This window comes from Symphodus melops, assembly GCF_947650265.1.
Source record: "Symphodus melops genome assembly, chromosome: 9".
Classification (NCBI taxonomy): Eukaryota; Metazoa; Chordata; class Actinopteri; order Labriformes; family Labridae; genus Symphodus; species Symphodus melops.
The window spans coordinates 17,194,661-17,209,921 of NC_136699.1; the positions used below are offsets into that span (position 1 = coordinate 17,194,661).

Genomic DNA, 15,261 nt, shown 5'->3' on the forward strand with positions numbered 1-15,261 from the left:
TGCTACAAAGAAGAATCACGGGAGGAAATGAAACACTTAAAGTATGCTTTTGACTGGTTGACATCATGTGCAGACAGTGTCGTCCTTAAAGCCTCCATCTGTGATGTCTCCCTTTCAACCATTGTAAACTCTCTCCCTTGAAATCATGAAATCCCCTGATGTAGAGTCACCCATCCTAATCCTCCTATATCCACTGATGAATCCTGGCCTTACACACAGTAGGAATGCCACCTAATTGAATTTCCTTGGTTTCAATGAACACACACTCAGGACCTGCAAGTTCCAGTCTTTGCCTTTGATAAGCAAATGACCCCTATGGAATTGAGGTCACAGCCTACGAAAACAAGAGAGAGGGAGAGAAAAATAAAGTCCCGCGCTCAGACAAGCCCAATATCGACTCACCCGGGATTGAGTCCAATGATGTTTACCCTGTGTGTGTTGAGCCCCTGTTGGCTCGGGGGGAATATTCATCCCACCCTAACACACACACACACACACACACACACACACACACACACACATATGTCTTGCAGTACAACTTGTTACCCTTTCTCAAGTGTTAATGTTATTTTTCTATTTTGATTGTGCATATGTAAATAATCTTCTCTTCACAGCAGATTTAAAACGAGTTCAGTCCAGGTAGATGCATCCTTTGAGTGTGTGTCAGTGTGTGACTCTGGATCTAGTAATAGCTTGTATTATACTTTATTGCCTGAAGGCCCTGCACATGCTCCATCATACAATATTAAGGTCAGTTTATTCATGAACTCAGCCACTCTGCATCTCTTGCATTCTCTTTTGCTTCTTCGGTTTCATTTGTTAAAACTCAGGAAGTCTTGAGGCAGAAAAGTGTGTTTGCTTTGGAGTCTCTGAGCTCGCTTCAGAATCCACAGCCTGGAAGCTTTCATTAATGCTGCTATTAGATATTAGCTCTGCATGTGCTTCACACTCTGAGCTGAATCACACTGTAATTATTAAATATGTTTTCAGATTGTCAAGTCAAAAGTTACAGTTATAAACTGAGTAGTTTTAAACAACCCTGTCTTAACATGTTCAGATATAAACTATCTCTTCATTTCCCCTTTATCTTCTAAAATAGAGACACAAGAATTTCCAAAGGACAGAGGACCATGTTCTTTATTATTAGAAAGGAAATACATATTACTGTATAATAGGTAGGGTTATTGCAATACTTAAACTTAATACTTGGAGGAACCAAACTGAACCAACAAGCCGACCAACATTAACTGAACTGGTGGGTCGCGGCTGACCGGATCTAAAAGTTTGTTTCATAGATTTTTCTTTGTTGGAGTATACAGAAACTATTGATAGATAATGTATTAGAAGTCTAGAAAACAGTTCATTTGTAAACAACACAGATGGGATTAGTTTCGGCATATTGCAGATAACTGCATTTATAATAAACCATATCAGTGCATTAAGAATCTAGATGCATGTGAATGGTTTTATCTGGTGATCACTCCGTATATATTGATTTCAATAAAAAGGAAGCTTGGCTATTTGTGCTTTCTCCATTACAGTTCAATGCAGTACAATGCCCAATTGCTCTCTAATGAAAAAAGAATTCTCCAGGGTTCTAGCTGAAAGCCCAGGACTCTTTCTGTGTCAGTCACATAATCAACCTTTAACAATTCACAGTAATTTAACTGAGGTTTAGGATACAGAGTGAACTCATTTATAAATGGGCTGCAGATCAAAATGAAGGCTGAGGGAATCGTGTCATGTTTTAATTATCCTTTAACAGGGATTCTTGAGAGTCTGTTCTCTATCTCTTCAGGAAAGGACGTATACATTTCCTCCTCCTCTTTTTTACTCCTGACACCTTGGAAGCAGCTGAGCATATAAAAGAATGGATATTGATATAATTGAGTCTGAAGTGTGTCAGTGCTCTGTTTGCAGAAAGACCCAGCTTTCCATGAATCAATGTGTTGTGTTGGTCAGTGCGGTTTGTAAACGTTTTGTTTTACTTACTGCTGTCCCAATGGAAAAGACTTTGGGAAAACACCAATACATAGCAATATGTCCAATTATTATTAACTGCTATAAACATTACAGTTCTATTTAGCTCCTCAGGTGATGAGATTATTTTGTCCTACTTATTAATTGGAGAGAAATTGGACAGAGTGAGTCACAGCAGTGTTACTGGAAGGTGTCGGACACAGAAATCAGGTAATTATGGAGACAGGAAGAGATAAAGAAACCGAATGCAATTACCCCGGCAAGCAGAGCTTCAAATGGCTCCTCTTTGGAGTTTTCACCTCAGGTTGCTATTGTTCATGCATTTTATCTCCATACTGATCTTTATTCCTTTCACCCACCAGCTCAGAGAAGAAGGCAGGTTTGCATTAATCAAATAAATGTGTATTGTAAGTAGAGTCAAACAAAGCACTGAACATGGCTTAATGCAGAATTTTAAATGTATGTATTCAAATATATTTATTCAAATCCACACAAAATGCATATGAACTCCTGAGAGCTCAGTCTAAATAAGGGCCTTCAAATGTTTCCAAGGCACACAGTTTGAATTTAGCTTCATTAAGCTTTCAGGTCTGGGGGCATTTTCAGACAGATTTGTATCTGTATTTTTTTTTCCTGCAAACTGTGACCACACTATTGTTGCTCTCATGCATCCATACATAGCAGGCTTTGTTGTCTTTTCAAAAGGTTTTTATTTAAGAGACTACAGCCGACAAACATAAAACAATAGAGAACAATTTGCCCATTGCCAAGCTCTCTCTGGTGTACATGTTGGAAATTGCTTACTTCTGTTACGTTCTGTAAATAAACTATAGGTACCAAAAAAAACTGTAATCCTGCTGCTGCAGCCAGTATCTGTCATTATTTTTATTTCCATGAGTATACAGAATGTACATGCAAGAAAATCAATAGTTGAATTTCAAATGCAGAGAATTTAAATGTTGTATAAGATGAACATTTTATTTCTTTGAAGGAGAAAGCAAAATTCTGCCCCACTGCAGATTTTAAAGGAAGAGCGAGAGTTTCTTCATGCTCCATTTGTTCATTCTCTGTAGTGCCCATTCTGTTACTTTAGCCATTTGTTTAAGCATTTAGGTGCTCTCTCAGCCTCTGCGATATACACTCGTCTAACTTCTCACACACACACACGCACACACACACACACACACACACACACACGCACTAGAAAAGAGAGAGAAAGAGAAAGTGGAGTGAATTCCTCAATAGCCTCTCATTTTAAAATCCAATGTTTTAGGAAGTTTAGTAGCTGAATTATTAAAGCCAACATGAACACACATAAGTATCGCTGTTTTCTTCTTTTTGAATTAGCTGTGAGTGAGGAAGGTAGCCGAGCATGATGGTGATATCTTGCACACAGCACGGGGTGTTGTTGTTGATGCTCAGAGTGGCGCTGCAGGGTAGGATTCACTGCTTGTGTGCTCACATTTGCTGTGATCACGTATAGCAAAATCTACCGCATTTAGTTGCTGATACACGGGGGGTCTGCCGGTGACCCTCACTGCTACTTATCACCACTTTGCTGCGGGCAATGAAGCCACTACTCTTCTCTCCCAGACAGCACATGTCACCACTGCCTCTACAGATTCGAGCACAGTTTGCCTCAAATTGTTTCCGCAAACATTTTCCAGTTTTAGTTTGATGAATACTCTGTTACAGCACAAGTGCTTTATGCAATTGCCGTATAGGTTTGATGGCCTGATAGATGCCACTTAGTCGAGGTTCAGTCTGGAGCTGGAAATGATCATCGCAGACAGATCAAGTGTGTGAGGGGAGTACGAGAGTGTCACAAAGTGCTTTTATGTAAATGGACGCCGAAGAGTGGCTCTCTGGTGAAGTTTAAATATACAGCACTGTGTGTGACTCTGTCAGTCTCAGAGATGTGTCCTCTGTCACTGTGAAATGTCCTGTGTTCATATGAAAGGTTCAGCACATCTTTCCACAGAGAAAAGATGAGACAGAGAGAGAGAGAGAGAGAGAGAGAGAGAGAGAGAGACATGGAAGATAAAGAAAAAACATTACAATCGCTCCATCAGAGTGAAGATAAAGTGGGACACATGGTGGGGATCAAGGTCAGAGCTCAATAATAAAAAAAAACACCTCTGGATTACAGGTTCCAAATAAAAGGTCAAAGGAAAATGAAATGAAAGGGACAGGACTCGGACAACACAATATAGTCTTTAGGGCTCAGCAGAATGGATTGTGTCTTAATTTCACTGTTTACAGAAGGATTGTCTTTGTTTTTTTTCTTGAAAAGAAATAAAGCTATTTTTGCACTTCAGCACAGCAGCATCTCTTTCTCAACACTTCTTTGCGAATGTGCCATAGATTGTGAACTCTTCCCCCCTCCTGGATTTAATAATAGAGGCCAGGTCGTTCTGAGTATTTTTGTTTGTAGGGTTTTTTAGCACTTGCTTCTTCCTTTCCAACTGTTGCTGTTTTAACGCCCTCCAAATTACACCAAGGATAGCTGTGAGGCTCTCTTCTCATTTTCCTCAGTTAACAAGCACTCCTGTTTATATATGATTATGGTTCTCTGCCTGTTTATCCTGCCCGGCTTTTTTAAATTACTTTGCCGCTTTAGTTCAAGGTAGAAAATGCACTTAAGGATTCATTTCAGCTTGTTTGTTTTCCTTCTGTGGAGAAATATTTATTTCTGGTCATTTCTTTCTCGCCTGCCGTCAAATGAGCTGATGGAGCTCGTTCAGATTCTATGTTCAGCATTATGATGGTTATTTCTGTTTTCTTTGCAGCGCTGCCAATCATGCAGGTGACAATTGACATAACCAGACAGCAGGTGGAGAAGATCTTCGGTCTGGATGAGTACTGGTGTCAGTGTGTCGCCTGGAGCACCACTGGAACACAGAAGAGCCAGAAAGCATACATCAGGATTGCTTGTGAGTGCTTTTTTTTCCCCCATTAAAAAAACAAAACCCTGCCTCGCAAGAAGTGAGAAAGCCTGCCTAACAAGGTGCTTACATATTGCATGTCAGTTTGTAATAAGAGGATGTTAGCGAGAAGATTTTTTTCACTTTGGGTGGTTGGAGAGAAATTAACTTCCGTTTAGCAATTAGCCCAGAGGCCATTATGATCTGATGCACCACAGTGTTTTACTGTGATTATAATTTAGCTAAATCATCTTCTGCGAATCTACTTATACGAAGAAAATATCCAACCCTGGCAGAGACACTCAGAGAGAAAATACATCTACATGAAGGCAGTTTTGAAAAAAATGAAGCTCTAAATTTGAGTATTCATGAGCATATTTTTCACTGGATAGCGAGTTTCAGCAATGATCCCTATGAAAGTAACTGGAATAAAAACAGATTTTGAAATGTATTGCTGTGCTGCAATCATAAATCTGTCTGGGGAACACAGACACATCCCCCGCCGCAGCCTCAAAAGCTTTATTAGAAGAAGCCATTTTACATTTGAGTATTTTAAAGCATTCTGCCCATTAATTCAAACATAAATATGCATTATTCTAGAAAGAGCCGAACGCAGCGCCGTCTCCAAACCACCAGACATTTTGAAAACACACATTCATTATCCAACCTTGTTTGAGAGCTCAACAAAGTCAGTTAGATGGAAGATAAGGACACACACGCACACTTTGGTTCTAATGGGTGTACACACACACAAGTTCACATTCATGATATACGCTTACACACCCACACGCACACACTAACTAATGCTTCCAGGACCGTTACATCTTAAGTCTCCTCCAGTCCAATTGTTTCAGCTTTAATTAAATTAAATGTCTGAAAACTCTCTGCTTGTCTTAACATTTCTCTCGTATGATTGGCCAGGACAGGCTCAACATCTGTTAAAAGGAATTCGCCGGTGGCTCGCAGCACAATAACACATTACTTTGCTCTGAGTCAAACCCTGGGTGAGCGCATCAAATTTTCACCAACCCTTCAGCTATCAGTGGCCTGTCTAGCTCACCAGATATAAATTGCCCTTTACCTGTGCAACTCACTGCCTGGGTTTATGGACAGATATATGGCAGGACTTGTTGCAACAGTAAGCGTATTCAGTGAAACGTAATCTGAAGCCTCATGCAGTCAGCCAGGCTTGCTGGGACTCTTGTCCAGATGCCTCAAGGCCTTGTTTTTCATGTGGCTACTCCAAGCCCTCATACAGATGGAGGATGGAGAGGGGAGAGTGGGTCGGTGGGTGGCTGGGTGGGTGGGTGGGGAGGAGGAGGGAGGGGTAATGCAATTGCTTTTGCTTGATGCCGGGCCCCTCTGGCAGCAGACAAGCATCCCTGAACCATCCAGGCAGCCTGTAATAAGCAACATGCTTGGTGCCACTGATCCCTGTTTGGCTTAGGGGCCAACTGGAGTGTGACATGGGTGGACATTTCATAACTGGAACATTTATAAATCATCACCAGGCTAAGTTTTGTGGATATATGTTCTAAATTTAACCACATCAGCTCCTAAAAGTATCCTAATTGGTTGTTTTTCCTCTGCACCTTTTTTTTTTTTCTTTAGACCTGAGGAAGAACTTTGAGGAGGAGCCGCAGGGTAAAGAGGTGGCGTTGGACCAGGAGGTGTTACTGCGCTGCCATCCCCCCGAGGGAGTGCCAGAAGCTGAGGTGATACACGGATACAGGAGATATTTATAGGCACTTCATCTAGCATCCATCTACCCTTTCCTCTCCAGGAGGACAAAAGAGCAAAAAGTAGCTCAGGATCATCTCTCCCTGCTCCACCAGAGAACAGACGGATGAATTACACCTCCCTAATTATTCCCCGTTATTGATTTATTATCTCTCTTACATCTCTAGGAAGCCGTATATCACATTGTCTCGTCACATCACTCAAGATAGGCTTGGAGGCTTAACTCCCCGTTTGGCATATCTAAAGGCCTATCCATAATTAATGGGACTATTTGCCTCGCTCTTTCCCTATCTCAATCTCTATCGCTTTGCTTTCTCTCCATGTACTGCATGTCTCATACACTTTTGCTGTTCTCTTCTCTCTCTCTCTCTCTCTCTCTCTCTCTCTCTCTCTCTCAATGTGTCTTGATTGTGAGCGTCTATGTTCAGAGGACCAGTCTGGGGCCAGCTGTTTCACCTCGTCTGCTTCCATGCGGTCCCAGATAGGCACTAACTGCTCTAATAACGGCACAAGAGAAGCTAAGGCCAGCCACTCAGACAGCCCAGACACCAGGAGCTGCAGAGTAGCCAATCACAGCTTGGCACTGTAGGGACAGTTTGCAGAGAAACGTGAAAGCAGGTGCCAAATGCGGTTCAACAGAAAAAGAACATCAGAGCAGAAGTCACAACGGGAGAAAACAGGGAAAGTGTACAAGAGGAAGAAAGCCCAATTATATGCGGCACCGGAACTGGCAGTAATACCAACAACAATGCTGCCGTATTGGAGCCGCTCTCGAGACGGTGCGAGGTCAAGTGAGAGCAGGAAAACAAGCAAGCCAATCTGAAAGTACACCAAAAAAGAATAACATCAGTTTTGGCTTCGAGGGGAGGGCACAAAAAAAATCACAAAGCTTTATCAGTTTAGCTCTCAGACCCCCAACAGTTATAGAGATATCCAGCAGCTACCAAATAAAGGCTGCATTTCCCATTAAAAAATCAATTAACATTAAAATCAGTGGGGTGTTTAGATAAATGAATTTCCTCCCATTAACAGTACCATACCAGGCTACATCTGTTCTGCTTTTTGAAATCAAAAATAAAACTACCTTTTTCCATGTAAAATGTCTAGTCCACAGCATGTCTGACTTCTGCAGAGCTGCATGGGAGAGGGAGATGGTTTCTGTTCTGTAGCACTGATATTTGACCACTGAAACATATTTTCAGGTGGAGTGGCAGAGAAACGAGGATGTTCTCAACCCAGCCAGCGACCCCAATTTTTTCATCACGGCTGACCATAATCTTGTCATCAAAAAAGCCCGACTGGCGGACACGGGCAACTACACATGTGTGGCCAAAAATATTGTTGCCCGCCGAAAAAGCAACTCTGCCACGGTCCTAGTCTACGGTAAGTGATAACCGCTTTAAAAGGGGGTCAAAGCTGTGTACACGCAGGCTAATGAGAGGTCTGGGCTCAGATGATCCACAGCTTTGAAAATGCACCGACATAAAAACAGCTCAGATGAATCATGTTTTGCTGGCATGTTGTTTATTTTACTCCATATTTCCACATTAATCTCTGCATGTTCTCTTGCATGAAAGAAACCTGGGTGCACTTTTTTTTTATCCGGCAGTTGTATTATTGCGTTCAGATTAAAGAGAAGTTAAAAGAAGGCTTGAATATCTAAATTCACAGTAACAAGCATGTTACGTAGTCAAAACTTCCAACTGTATTTTTCTTCAAGCAGTGAATTACACTGCCATAAATAACTGCATGAAGTGATAGTAGTGCATCCGCACATTAATTAGCACAACTTAAAATGTTACTGGCAGCACACTGCCAAAGCTGGCAGTCTCCCATCCAGGGGCTGCCATCTTCCTCCTCCTCTGTTGTAGATCCAATCTGAGAGCAGAAATTGAATTAACAGGAAACTGTAAATAATGACTTGGCTTGATAAGCAGACTGATCTTTATTAAAATGCAGCAAGACAGCATATTTTCTATCCCAGAGGATTCCCACAGAGGAGTACTGGTTCTATTAAAGTTCTGCCCATGTTACAGCCTGATTTCATTTTCAGCTACATGTTACATGAACAAGCCTCCATGCACAGTATCACACGGGAATCATAAAGGAAACGTCATGCATACAAGAAATGTATAATTTGGCACAATGCCTGCCACAGAGTCTGTATTTTTAAGGCTGCCAGAAGGAGAGGATACTTTGCAGTGCTGTACAGTAGAAAACGTACCAATGTCTTGTGTTAGGGATCTATACACTGTCTCAATTATGTAATATAAAAAGTACAAAATGATTATTATTATGTCGGTAACCCATTTAAATAGATGGAAAACAAAGGATGCACTGTAGGTACAGTATGCAGAGCCCTTGTGTCACTGGGAATTACCAGTCATTATTTGATAACTGATTCAGGCCTCACAGTCATGTTGTAGCCTCTTGAATTAAAGTTGTACCGTCTTTATGGCTTGCATACACACTCACTGGAATCTCCATGGATTTAAGGTGAACGATGAATTAAAGTATAAAAAAAACAAGAGCATAGTGAGGTCACTAACTTTTAATGAAGCTGAAAGAACTGTGTTTTTTGTGTTTTGGTAAATGATTTCAGTTCAATAAAGTCAATTTCCATTGCTAAAAGTGGAAAAGAGATGACATTAAACGTCTTCCTCTTGGGGTAATTTTGTAACCTGAAGGCGATTTTAACTTTATGACTACTACTGAACATGTATTTGTAAATGTTGGCCTTCACAGTGTATGGTTTGCACTGAAATGTGTTCATTTAGTGCATGCATTCAAGACCCACATTATCATACACTCCTGCAAGCCTCCGGCCTAAAAACAACACAATTATTCCCACTGTTGATTAAAATTGATTAGCTTGTTGTTGAAATTGTGCTCTGTTGATGAAGAAATCCAGACATGAAATTACTGTGGAGACAAGAACCCTCTTATTGTTTGCCTTTCTTGTATTGTCAAACAATAGTTTTCACTCTTAGAGCCTTATGTTATGAAAAAAAAAGTAGCTGGTGAGCTTGCATGTGCAATTTTATTTTATTTCCATCCATCAAAGTTCTTGACAAGATGACTAATGTGTTACCATTGCTGTAATAATTGAGATTTAATCACAGAAAGAACAATCTTTCAAGTAGAGTCTTTACCCTTGTTCCTTTGTGTTAAATATATGGAAAGGAAAAGGCAATTTCCAAAGAGCATCACCGTGCACCCCGCTAGCTGATCTAGCTAGTTCTAGCAAGTCATAATAATCGCTACTTTTCAAAAAGGGTTCAACAGGGGGCCAGAGATGCATTTTAACAAGGCCTGGTTGGTGTGGCTGCACTCTGTGCTAAGAGGTAATCAGGGGCCGAGTTGCCTAGCAATTTACCTCTCAGTGGCGGGCAATCAATCGCACGGAGGGGGCAAGGAAATGATTCAGCCACGACATGCACAGGCGAGAGCAAGGGGGGAAATTAGGGTGGGAGTATGCACAAAGAAAGAACGGCAGCGCTCTTCAAGTTAATAAATCAGGAATCTCGACATTTTATAGGCAGAAGAAGAACTCTGCAGATTAGAACTAAAGCTGCAGTCTTTGATGTTTGTCGCCTGTGAGATCGGTACATATGAATATAATAATGTGCAGGTAAAGACTTAGATGAGAACATTTTCTCTGCATCAGTAAGTGGCTACCATAATTCAGAGTTTAAGAACAGCCTGAACTTTCAGCTCACATATAAGAAAGGAAATAGCACTCGAGTTTGAATAATAACATGTAATGGTATGAAATTATTGGCTGGATTGACGACTTAATCGGCATTAGTGAAACGTTTCATTTTTTTGTATTTCCAAGTAATGGGAGGTGTTTTTTTCAGCATTATTTATCACATCAAAGAAATGTCTGTTAAGTTATCATATCTTGAATTTATAAGTAAGGGTTTGCATATGTTCCAACAAAATGATGCTGAAATATGAAGGGATGTTTTTAAATGTCCACTAGATATTTTGCAGCAGCTGTGTCTCCCTCAGTGATAAGGTCAAAGGTGGCAAGCTGTCATGTGTTTTTTTTCTTCTCCTTGCTGAAACCATTTTGTTTTCACTGCATTTGACTGTAATTCTAACTTAGGAGGACGCAGCCCTCCTCTGCTGCTCCTCCATAAGTTCACCTCTCAGTGCTGAACCAGTAGAAACAGCAGTCACGTTTATCCTAGCGCAACACGCCTCTTGTCTGTAGTGCATGTCGGGTAATCCTGGCTGCTCTGTCCCTTCATCCTTTCATCCTTCCCTCCCGTACTCCAACCTTCCTCACTTCCTAACCCCTTCATCCCCCCCCTCCTGCTTCCCGGCGCTGGTCTAACAGTCAACGGCGGCTGGTCCACATGGACCACCTGGTCGTCCTGCAGCGCTGTGTGTGGGCGTGGCTGGCAGAAGAGGAGTCGGAGCTGCACCAACCCCACGCCACTGAATGGAGGCACATCGTGTGAGGGGCAGAACGTCCAGAAAAGTGCCTGTGTGGCCACCTGTCCAGGTAACTCCCAGGCAACCCTGTTTGTCCTGTGGCGCTTGGCTTCCTGTGGCTTCCTTTTTGCATTTTTTTGCATCTAGAAGTCATCAATTCACTTTTTATTTTGGCTCGCCTTTTCTACCAGCACCCAGGTCTTTTCTTAGATGTCAGTGCTTCTGTTGTTTCCTGCAATTAGAGTGCTTAAACAGCAATGTCAGAGCCTATTAGTCTTCGGAGGGAGGCCTTGTCCTGAAAGTGATTTATTATCATCCTTTTTGTTCACCTATCTTCTTATCTTATCCTGCTTTTGTTTCAGAGACCTGTCTGTATTGAAAGACATGTTTCCAGCCATGCTACTGTGTCAGTGTGTGCATCTGTTATTGTGTGCTGCTCAAGCTTTGTAGTAAATATGTGAGGTGTTAAGTTGAATGATGGTTTGCTGTAGCATTGGGGTTAGTCCATGCGCCCCATATACTGAGGCTCCAATCCTCCAAGCGGATGAAACGGGTTTGAATCCAACCTGTCGCCCCTTTCTCCCATGTCAATTTGTCCATGATTTCTGACTCCGCTTTCCTTTAAAAAAAAATAAAAAATCTTTAAAACACTGAATGATGGCAGCCTGTGTGCCACTTCTACTGTCTGTTCTCTCTTGTGAGAGCATCACAGAGGCAGACAGGGTCCTGCCTGATACTGAGCAACACATATTGATCTCTGGTAGGCCAAGATGGAAGTCAAACTGCTTCATTTGCAGTCACACATTAGCCCCCTGACAAAGGAGAGCGAGCAAGGCAGAGAAAAAGCGAGCAGGAATCAGATACAGTGTAAGGAAGGCAGGAACAAAGCTAGTCAGTGAGAGAGAGAGAGAGAGAGAGAGAGAGAGAGAGAGAAAGAGAAAGGAGGGAAACTGAAAAACAAATAGACAAAGCGAGGCTGATTGTGTATGAGAGCTGCCTGGTTGGTTGGCTGCCAGCAGATCAGTCTGTGGACATATAGCCATGTTCCTACTGCTGTGCTGACCGCAGGAGAAATCTCCCACGCTCGGTAAATAGCAGAAAGGGAAACCCAACACCTCTGCCAGAGGTTGCTTCTCCGAGCCTTAAACAGAGGTTATCTTCCTCAGTGAATCAGGGTGTAGCATTACACATTCCCCATGTAAAGACATCACTAGATGTCAAGCTTGAGTGTAAGTAACATGGCCCGCTGGAATACAGCAGGAGGAGGAGGAAGACAAAGGAAACTCTGAAATACATGAAGCCCCATCAGGACGCTATCTGGACGGATTTTGAATTAGTGGAGCTGGTGCAACGAGTAATGGAATTAGAGGGGTGTCCAGGGATTCTTGACATTCCCCATAGCAGAGCAGGATACTGACCTCCGTGAGCTTAAAAAGATTAATGTCGAGCCTAGATGCTATTGTTAGACCAGACAACTAGAAGAAAAATGTGTAATTTTCCCTATTACGATGCCGTGACAGAAATGGCGTTGTGCCCTGGGAGCGTTTGCAGAGACTTTGCGGAAAAAGTCTTTAGTTTTTTATCTCTTGATGAAAGAAGCTACAGCGACGTGACCTCTCTATCACCTCCATCAGTCCGGTTGTTTGGCGACACGGAGGAGCATCTGCCTCCTCCTCTCACTCGTTACCTATGTCAGACAGAGCATCAGTTGCACGGACAGGCCCGGCTATCAGACCCTGGAGAGGGCTCCCCTCAAGGCCGAAGTTCACCAAGCCAAAGCCAGGGGATGATAGGGTGTTGTTTCCAATCACAAGTGGCACCGTGGCTCTGTTGTGTACTCACAGACTTGCCTCTGAAATCCCCAAAGATGAACTGACTGCTTCCACCATTTGTCACCCAGCTCACACACACACAGCCTGGCAAAGACAAAGCCCAAACACATCTGAATCCTCTCTCTGGTTCATCGAATGCATGATTAACACATGTATTAATCATAAGGCTGAATAAAAGAAAAGATGCTCTCATAGTAGAGTCATGTTCAACATGAGTCCAGCCTATGAGAGCATCATCACATACCTCGTCAACTTAAATTATCCCTGTTCTTATGCTGTGCTTCTGGCCTTCACATGTCTAATCCGCTACAAAATCAACAAATAGTGATTCCAGCCCATTTCAGAACAAAGAGACTTAAAAAGAATGAATTACAATTGTAGCTGTAATGCTGAAGAGAGAAATCCTATTATTTATTAAACGCATCTGACATTTGGATTCAGAAGTAGTAGAAGTGTGTTTTTATTTTTTAAAGTCAGCCTTGAGAGGAACATTTTCTCCCACAGTGCCTTTGTTTTTTCAAGCTGCATTTTATGATTTAATGCTTGTCTTCTTTCAAGAGTTCATTAATTATCCAGGCTGAGAATCATGTTAATTATTGGCTCTCTTGTGCGTTTAACTTCCAGCATTAGATCTTTGAAATGTGTAAAAATAGATATTGGTTTTTTTTTATCTTTTGATTCTTTTTAATTTGCAGTTGCTATCAGCTTCTGTTTCCCTAAACCGCATCGATGGACTCAGATATTTGTTGAACTCCTTTGGGGAGAAAGAGACGCTGTCAACTGAATGGATATTTGTTGGAAACAAATCAATGTGAATTTGTAACCAACAACATGCAAAGACCATAATTTCTTTCCTGCTTTCTTTTTATATTTCTAGAAGAAATGCCGTCGGCCATGTGGTGTTCCACATTTTAAAAGTAGCGTGATTCCTTCCGAGCAGTGCTAAGCTGAAGCCACAGAGGCATATTTTTCACACACTGACTTCATATGGACTTCCACAGACTGACAGCATCAACAACAGCTTGTTCACTAACCAAACTCTCCACATCTACTCACAATTGTATCGAAATCTGAGCTCCCACCTCTCTCCTGGAAAGTGTGAAGTGTGAGAGGCTCATCTGTATTTTTGTCTAAGTCTCCAAAGTGTTTAATGAGAGTTGGCGGAGGCCTGTGTGGCTGATCAGATGGGCTCCATGCTGTGAGAGACACAGGGAGCTGTGGAAGAGGAGGAGAATGAGGCTAAAGCCCGAGGCTCAGAGCACAGCAGATCAACACTTGAGACAGCCTGTAGCCAAACTATGCAAGAGCTTATCTCCACTTCTCCTTCCTCTCCCTTTCCCAGTCCTTCCCCTTTGTCTCCATCTCATCAAATGCTGCTGAAGGATCCTATATAAATCTGCAGTCCACCCCTCACCCTTTCATTGACTTTCATTGCCTCTCCACAGACTTGTGGTCAAAGCCAACAGTCACGGCAAAATGTCAGATCATGGAAACATTTCCGACAAAGGCACACAACTTGAGCCAACAGCAAATAGCTAGTCCTCAGTTTTCCAAGCAAACAAAGTGACACCTGTCCTGCACAAATAAATGGCACTGTTACTCATTTGTTAGAGAAGAGTAAACATCCTGAAGAGATTTCTAACTAGTGTGAATAATCTAGATATTGTACTGATCCCTCAGGCTCGCCAGAGGAGTCCTGAGAATTCTACTAGATGGAAAATACACAGACTCGGGGCTGGTGTATTTGTGCATGTGTACTCATGAGCCTGTGTTTGTGCATGTACATCTTGTACACAGGCAAGTCAGCGCCCATATGTCTACCGTCTGCACTGCAGAAAAATGTCTAATTCTACTTTGGAAGTGAGAATTGGTGCGTCTCTGGATATTTTCAGAGATTGTTCTAGGATTTTATATTTGATCCAAAGAAAAAATAAAGGCTGTGGCAAATAAATGTGACAGGAAGACACATTAGTTCACAGCAAAAAGATGGTGGCCATCTGGTGATAGCTTTGCATCATTGTGTTTGTATTATTTCTGTGCCATTTGTGCTGGCCCGTCCTCTCCTTCATATGTCACGCTGTCTCTCTCGGGATTGTTCTTGTGGTTTTTAGTGGGAGTAACTTCAGTGATCATTTACAGACTTTGTCACAATGTCAAGCATAAGTCTGATTATGACTGAAAAATGTGGCAAACGTAGATAACAGGTTTGGTTATTAATCTCTGCTGCATCTCAGCTTATCCTTAGCTCCTCCTTTGAACACTGGTAACTGTGCACGCGTGTGCTGACAGGACAGTGGGAGCGGAGGGGCGACCTGCTGGTCTCAGTGGTACTTGTCTACCTC

The 15,261-nt window shown here is 42.1% G+C and overlaps 1 protein-coding gene across 4 annotated transcripts in view; it reads left to right on the plus strand.

Moving 5' to 3' along the window:
* The window catches only part of unc5a (unc-5 netrin receptor A), a 124,480-nt gene that overhangs the window by 78,754 nt on the left and 30,465 nt on the right, over nt 1–15,261 (plus strand). For 2 of the 4 annotated variants that reach the window (XM_079352277.1, XM_079352278.1), the window contains exons 3-6: nt 4,770–4,913; nt 6,516–6,619; nt 7,847–8,027; nt 10,990–11,157. In XM_079352277.1, coding sequence (XP_079208403.1) covers nt 4,770–4,913; nt 6,516–6,619; nt 7,847–8,027; nt 10,990–11,157 — 597 coding nt within the window. The remainder of the gene's footprint in view (nt 1–4,769; nt 4,914–6,515; nt 6,620–7,846; nt 8,028–10,989; nt 11,158–15,261) is intronic. The other 2 variants (XM_079352279.1, XM_079352280.1) reach the window with 1 other exon arrangement.